This window comes from Nannospalax galili, unplaced genomic scaffold, assembly GCF_000622305.1.
Source record: "Nannospalax galili isolate Female #2095 unplaced genomic scaffold, S.galili_v1.0 scaffold341, whole genome shotgun sequence".
Taxonomy (NCBI): Eukaryota; Metazoa; Chordata; class Mammalia; order Rodentia; family Spalacidae; genus Nannospalax; species Nannospalax galili.
Genome location: NW_008346082.1, coordinates 1,663,004 through 1,670,827, shown reverse-complemented (window position 1 = coordinate 1,670,827; position 7,824 = coordinate 1,663,004). Strand labels below are relative to the sequence as shown.

The 7,824-nt window shown below is 37.6% G+C and overlaps 1 protein-coding gene across 1 annotated transcript in view; it reads right to left on the bottom strand.

The window, feature by feature from the left end:
- The window catches only part of Kif24 (kinesin family member 24), an 81,598-nt gene that overhangs the window by 40,522 nt on the left and 33,252 nt on the right, over window positions 1-7,824 (bottom strand). The window contains exons 2-3 of the mRNA XM_029568002.1: window positions 5,240-5,875; window positions 519-702 (exon numbers count right to left, since the gene is read on the bottom strand). Coding sequence (XP_029423862.1) covers window positions 519-702; window positions 5,240-5,850 — 795 coding nt within the window. The 5' untranslated portion in view covers window positions 5,851-5,875. The remainder of the gene's footprint in view (window positions 1-518; window positions 703-5,239; window positions 5,876-7,824) is intronic.

Genomic DNA, 7,824 nt, shown 5'->3' with positions numbered 1-7,824 from the left:
TATCAGGGGCTGGAGAGATGGCTCTTGCAGAGGACCCAGGTTTGATTCCCAGCACCCACATGGCGGCTACGAACCATCCTTAACTCCAGTTCCAGGGGACTCCTAAGCCCTCTTCTGACCTCTGCAGCATTGTACAACATGGGTCCACTCATATACATGCAAGCAATACACTCATACACATAAAAAATAATAATAATAGAACTGGGCCTGGTGGCTCAGGCCTGTTGTCCCAGCACTCGGGAGGTAGAGGTGGGTGAATCTCTGTGAGTTCAAGTCCAGCCTGGTCTCCATAGTGAGTTCCAGGCCAGCGGGGGAAAAAGGGAGACCCTTTCCAAAAAAAAAAAAAAAAACCAAACCACCCAATAATAATAATAAATAAATAAATAAAATATTAAAAAAAAGAATATCAACACCTGAATGAGAAACTGGATTTTAGAATTTGTATATTACCATTTAAACAGAAAGCAGAAAATGATATACCTGATATTAATTTCAAATACAAAAGTAAAGGATCATACCTGAAGAATATATTGTGTGAGGTCAACTGCTTCTTTTTTTTCATGTACAAGTAGAGTTTCTTTATCTTCTACAGTAATAATATTAATTTCTCCACGACGTACTTCCCTTACACCTAAAGGCCGTTTGCGAACACAAACTCTGATTTTCTCCATGTCAGTCCAAGGATTCTCTGAGTTGTTCTGTCTAATATATGTTTACAAACAGACTTTAATTTTTAAATAATAGTATAAGGTTACTTAAATGGTCAAAGTGTCAGTCAGTACATTTTGAATATATTTAATATAATTTTTTGGTTTTCTTTGGTTGGTTGGTTTTGTTTTTGAGATAGGGTTTTACTTTATAGCTCAAGCTGGTCTGGGACTTGCTATGTAGCCCAGGTTGGACTTAAACATACAATCTTCCTGCTTCAGCCTCCCAAGTGCTGGGATTACAGATGTGTACCACTACAGTCAGGCTATATCACTTTATTTGGGACAGGGTCTCACTATGCAGTTCAGACTAGCCTGAAACTCATATTCTTCTTGTCTCTACATCTTGTGTGTTGGTGTTTCAGACCTGTGCTATCATGGCAAGCTTATTTTAAACAATTACACATTTAAATGCCAACAATGTAACAATGAGAAAGCTCTTCTATCAGCAATCCTGACTACTTCCACCTCTATCCCTACACCACCTTATTCATCACTCTACCACAAAAAGAAGCGGGGAGCCCCACTAAATAACAAAATTCTCAGTTATTTTAGCTCTAAGACTTGTGGTCTCCTAATGTCCTAATGGTATATGCTTTATGCTGGGTTTTTCCTAATTTTTAACTTTTGTCTTTTTTGAGACAGGGTCTCCCTGTAGCCCCAGTTGGCCTGGAACTCACTATATAGACCAGGCTGGCCTTAATCTCAGAGATCCACCTGCCTCTGCTTCCTGAGTGCTGGGATTAATGGCATGCACAACACCCAGTAATAAATGCTAGGGGACAAAACCATGGTTTTAATGCATGCTAAGTAAGCACTCCAACTGAACTGCATCCCCCAATCCTACATTCTCTTTTCCATCCTGAGGTTTACTAGAACTTGGATTAGGTAGTAGGTTCCAATGTACTTTTCCTCCTATTCCTCATAGGTACTTGCAGCTCTGCCCTTTGTCCTGTTTCTTTGTTTTTCTTGTGTGTGTGTGTGCCAGTACAAGTGTGTACACACATGCATGTGGAGGTCAGGGCACAACCTGAGGTGTCACTCCTCCTTAGAAGCTGTCCATCTTGTTTTTTGAGAAGGATTTCACACTGGGATCTAGGTTCACTGATTTGGTGAGGCTGGGTAGCCAGCAAGCCTCAAGAATCCACCTGCCTCTGCCTCCTCAGTACTGAGATGATGAGCATGTACTACCACACTGGTTTTTTTACATGTGCTGGGGATCAAATTCAAGTTTTTGTGCTTGCATGGCAAGCACTACCAACTGAGCCAACTCTCCAGCCTCCCTTACTTCTGTTTTGCCTCATCCTCATACGAATTTATTCATTTGTAAGAACATAATCATGTATTTCTTCTTCTCAGTAGGATTTTACAACTGGTCCTGTCTACTAATAACCCAACCTCCTATTCAATGCACTCTTTCACTGGCTTTACTGAACTACTTGAGCCTAACACCCAACATTTGAAGCTGTATTTCTTGGGTTAAGGATACAAAATTCATCAGGTTTTCTTACTGAGTCTTATGGTGGCATGTGTATCTAAGAACTAACCACTCATGTAGAAAATCCTCTAAAACTAGACAGCAAGAAAATAAGATTCTTGAAAGTATGTGGGTTTTTTGTTTTTTCTTTTTTTGGTCTTTTTGAGACAGGGTCTCCCTGTAGCCCCAGCTGTCCTGGAACTCGCTGTGTAGACCAGGCTAGCCTTGAACTCACAGAGATCTGCCTCCTTCTGCCTCCTGAGTGCTGGGATTAAAGGCGTCGGCCACCACGCCCAGCAAATATGTGTTTTTCAAAAAATTTTTATTATTTTTATTTTATGTGTATGTGTATATTGCCTGCATGTAGGTAAGTGTACCCATGTCGTGCAATACCCATGGAGGTCAGAAGAAGCTGTCAGATCCCCTGGGACTGGAGTTACAGATTGTTAGCTGCCATGTGGGTGCTGGGATTCGAAATCAGGTCTTCTGCAAGAACAACCAGTGTTCTTAACTGCTGAGCCATCTCTCCAGCCCCGAAAGTAGGTGTTTTTTGTCAAGTAGTTTGGGTCCACGTAGAAGAATGCCTTCACAAAACAAATTATTCCCTCCTTTACACTTTAAAATTTGATAGCCCCCTTAGCCCAGCCTGGTGGTGCATGCCTTTAATCCCAGCACTCAGGAGGCAGGGGCAGGCAGATGTCTCTGAGTTCAAGGTCAGCCATGTCTACATATTGAGTTCCAGGCCAGCTACAGCTACAGGGAGACCCTGTCTCAAAGACCAAAAACAAAATAAAACAAAACAAAACGAAAAACCAAAGGGCAAAGGAAAGCATGCTGTTTTCCTAATGGGTACTTTTTGGTTTGTTTGGTTTTCAAACAAAGCTTGAGACTCACTTGTAGCAAAGACTGGCTTGAACTCATATACACCATGCCTGGCACAAATGGTAGTTTGCCTGTCATCTCATTCATGTTGCTCCCTGACATCTAAAAGCCTTCAGATATCCTAACTCCCTTAGAGTCAGATATAGCAGATATTACTTAATATATGTCAAGTAAAGGTAATGGCAATATGTAAACTAAAATATATGTCTTCTAAGGATGTGTTAAATAGTGAAAAGTGGTATTTTTATTTATAATAATTCTAACATTTTTATGTGTTGTTCAGTAAGATAGTAGTCAAAAAAAAATTTGCTCTTTTACCACTAAAATAGTCAACAGGACAGCAACTATCCTGGCCTTCAGTCATGAAACAATCTACAATTAAAAGAAAAACAGTACTAAATGTTCTGTGCTCTGCTAGAGCAATTTTTTCCCCTAAAAACTATAAAATTCATTATGTATTTTTAAAAAAAGTTAGCGGTCAAAATCAGGATCATAATTAGCACAGGTGCTTTCACCTATAAAACTAAGTCCTCTAGTTTGGGGCAGTAAAGAATTGATCATGCTGGGTGTGGTGGTGCACGCCTTTAGTCCCAGCACTGGGGAGGCAGAGGCAGGTGGATCTCTGTGAGTTCAAAGCCAGCCTGGTCTACATAGTGAGTTCCAGGATAGCTGGAGCTACAGGGAGACCCTGTTTCAAAAGACCCCCCCCCCAAAAAAAAAAGAATTGATCATGAAATAAGACCAGATATACTTTATCTTAAGGTATGTCTAACAGCAGTTTAAAAAAGAAAATATATCTCAAGAATGAATTTTATTTTCCTCTAGCTCATATATTACTTGAAAATTTTTTGTTTTTGTTTAGTTTTTTTTAATATTTTTTATTTATTATTTTATGTGTATGAGCGTATTTCCTACATGTATGTAAATGCACCTGTGTCATGCAATGCCCACGGAGGTAAGCTTGTTTAGTTTTTTGAAACAGTTTCTCTATAGCCATAGCTGGTCTGGAACTCACCATGTTGACCAGGCTGGCCTTGATCTCACAAAGATCTACCTACCTCTGCCTTCTGAGTGCTGGGATTAAAGACATACGCCACCATGCCCAGCTACATATATTACTTTTAAAATAATATAACAAGCAATATATTTTTAAAAGAACATATTTTCTATGATATCATTCTCAGTATTAGGGATTACTCGATTTTTTCTATAACATCATTTTCAGCCTTAAGGATTACTCAGTATTTTACCTCTTGGGAATCTTATTTCAAATTTCATCTTGAATCATTAGGTGAAAATAGCTGATTGTCATTCTGACTCACAACCTCTAACCTCCACCAAAAGGTCTTACTCTTTAAAAAAATATATTATTTTTATTTTATGTGTATGAGTATATTGTTTGTATGTGTTTAAGTGCACCCATGTCGTGCAATGCCTGCAGAAGTCAGAAAAGGGCATTTGATCTCCTGGAACTAGTTAGGGATGGTTGTTGGAAACCATGTAGGTGCTAGGAATCAAACCCTGGTCCTTTGCAAGAGCAGCCAGTGCTCTTAAGTACTGACCATATCTCCGGTCCCAGGTCTTACTCTTTGTAATCACCAAAATCATGTTTTTCTAGAACTTGGTTAAAAAAAAAAAGTTAGCAGTCAAAATCAGAATCATAATTCAATGTGTGCAGATGACCTAATTGCTCAAAGACCTACTTAACTACCTACTCTTTGCTTTTAACTAAGTTGTATGTCATCTGGTTGGTATAAGTAAATTTGATAGCCCTAAAAAAAAATTCCTGTGAACTGTGTGATTTTTTTTTCCATTGTAGAAGGTAGGTTAACTATTTCACTTTCATGAATGTACTAGATGTATCACGTTGCACTATAATAAGTAATAGAACTAAGTCTGCTAGAGGAGTAAGAACAGATCCTGGCAAGCAGCAGCTGTTTGATGCATATAAACAGTATCATCTTTTTCCCATCTGGAAAGTTCCAGTTTCTCGGTAATTTGCCCCAATCCAATTATTGCTATTATTAATGCAAAACTTGTTTACTATCATTTTTGTGTTATAGTCATTTACTATAAATAAAGAATAGTTGCACTCCTCTGGTCATGAAGGAGTGATCTGTGTTTGTTTTGGGCTATCTCCCACCTCCCCACCCAAATGAAAATAAATTATTACCTGACACAAGAATGAGGGATTCCATAGTTATACCCTGAAATATGAGAGACTCTCTGAATAATGGGAATATCATAATTTCCTAGTTTTGGAGAAAAGTAATTTGATGAAAATAGTAGAGTGTTAGTTTCTGTTTGGATACAAGCATCAGCAGCAGAGGCATTTAGGATTCCTATTTTTGTATGGTACTGGGAATCATCTGGAAGCATATTTTTGAGAACTTTCAGGTAAGTGGGCTTCTCTTCATGTACAGAGAAATCTGATGAACTGCACATTTCATTTCTGGAAGTTCTGTCTTTGCTGTCAGCAGGAGAATCAAAATGCAGTTGTCTGCGGGGGCCAGATCTAAGTTCCTGTGGCTTGGTGTATAGGCTGCTTGTCTGAGCAGGAGGCTCTGCACTGATTGCTTTGTCTTCCTCCTGCATAATCTTAATGATTTTGATGAGTTGGAAGAGACGTTTTCGGTCGTTCATGTCATGGACTCCCAATCTGGAATAGTCCTTCATTGTAACCTTGGCTAATTCATCTATTTTCTGAAAGCCAAGTGCAGTAAAATGAGGATAATATTGTGCAAGTTCAGCTTCGAAAAGACATTCATATAACCAGGATGCCATTTTTGTGAATAGCTTTATATAAACCCTGAAGAGAAAGAGAAAGAGAAAGAGAAGTCATTGACTTGGAGTAAACAGAATATATTCATTTACAAAGCAAAACAAATATGCAGAAAAATGATTATCAAGCTTTTCATGTTTTTTTCTTCTGAAATGATTGATTAAACTGCAAATTGTATAAGCAAAGATGTTTTATATAGCATATGAACAGTTTTAGTTTGTTCAGCTGTTTAATAAAAAGACTTTTTAATTATATATTTAAGTAAGTACACGGACATACATACACATAAGATAAACCACTTACTTTTTTCTTTGGAGTTCCTTCTAACTTTGCAATATCCACTTAACACCTGCCACAAACTACTGGAACCTTGTATGCAACCACTGATTGTAGCAGGACTAATTTTAGATGTCCCACTTAATGTCAAGGCATGTTGCACAACTGTTTCCCAAGATTAATGAACAAAGGCTGAACTCTTTCAGAATAGAAAGCAGAATAAAATAGCAGGCCACAAAAGGCTAAAGACTAATACAACTAAGAGGAAATTGCATTTGTATCTGCTGTGCACTGGTAAGTTACTTAAACAGAAGTCCAAACAACCAATTCAGAATCAATTCATTCAGTATTTTGGATCATTCTAAAAGGTGGTCATAGATGTCTACTTGAACAGACTATCAATCAAATAATTTTCCTAGGAAATTAATACTATAGTTATGATTTTAAATGGCTACACATTAAAATACTTAAAACACCAGAAATTTAATTAAACATTAACAGACAATGTGGTAATAAAATCTTGGCCTATTATAAAAATCAGGACCCTGAGTAGTTCTCCATTATCACTATTAATCAAGCTCAAGTGCATAAGACTATTAAAAAATAAGTTTATATTTTATAGGGTTTTATTTTCAGACAAAGTCACACTTTGTAGTCCAGGCTGGCCTCAAGTTTGTGGCAGTCTTGCCTTGATGACCCAAGTGCTAGGATTATAAGCATTACACACTACACCTAGCATATAAATTTATATGTGCAGAAAAGCCAAAAATTAAGAATAAGAAGTCATCAAGATAGTGAAGATATTTTGTAGGCATTTAAGAAGGGAACAAATAAAGTTAGTTTAGTGATAAACTCTTCTATAATTTTTACTGTCAATGTGTAAAATGAATTATGTAAATAATGTTGTCTGTGTTTAAATGAGTTTTTCTGGCTATATTGTCTTTAAAAGTCTATGTGGAGATCATAAGGGGGTTACCAGGAACCTCAGAAATAACAATTTAAAAGTTTGGGCCAGGCATGGTGGCACACGCCTTTAATCCCAGCACTTGGGAGGCAGAGGCAGGCTGATCTCTGTGAGTTTGAAGCCAGCCTGGTCTACATAGCGAGTTCCAGGTCAGCTGGGGCTACAGGGAGACCCTGTCTCAAAAAGACCAAAAAAAAAAAAAAGTTTGGGAGTGGATGGACGCAAGCATGGCCCTCCCTGTTGCACAATAAAGCTCTAAAGTTAAAAAAAAATCTCTCTCTCTCTCTCTCTCTCTCTCTCTCTCTCTCTCTCTCTCTCCTTGTAGCCCCAGCTGGCCTGATTTTCACAAAGACCCACCTGCCTCCCAAGTGCTGGGATTAAAGGCATACGCCCTGTTTTTTTCTTTTTAAAAATGATTTTATAACTGAATATGTTAAAGCTATAGTGAAATGCTTCTTCTAATCATGTAGTTATTAAAAATTTTAAATGATTAAAAAAATAATTCATCAAGGCATAAAAATTTGCTCCTTAATAATCAGTAGATGTGAAAAACATTACCATTGAAATCTACCTGACAACTTTATATCCATGCTCAGATACCAAGGAGCTCAGAAAGTAACCAACTGTGACTAGTAATAATCAGATATATAGAGATTAGAAAAGCAGTTGCAAACATCTTAAAGTCAATTGCATTAAAATGAATTTTTCTGTATGAAACTTTGTATTTTAATAATGG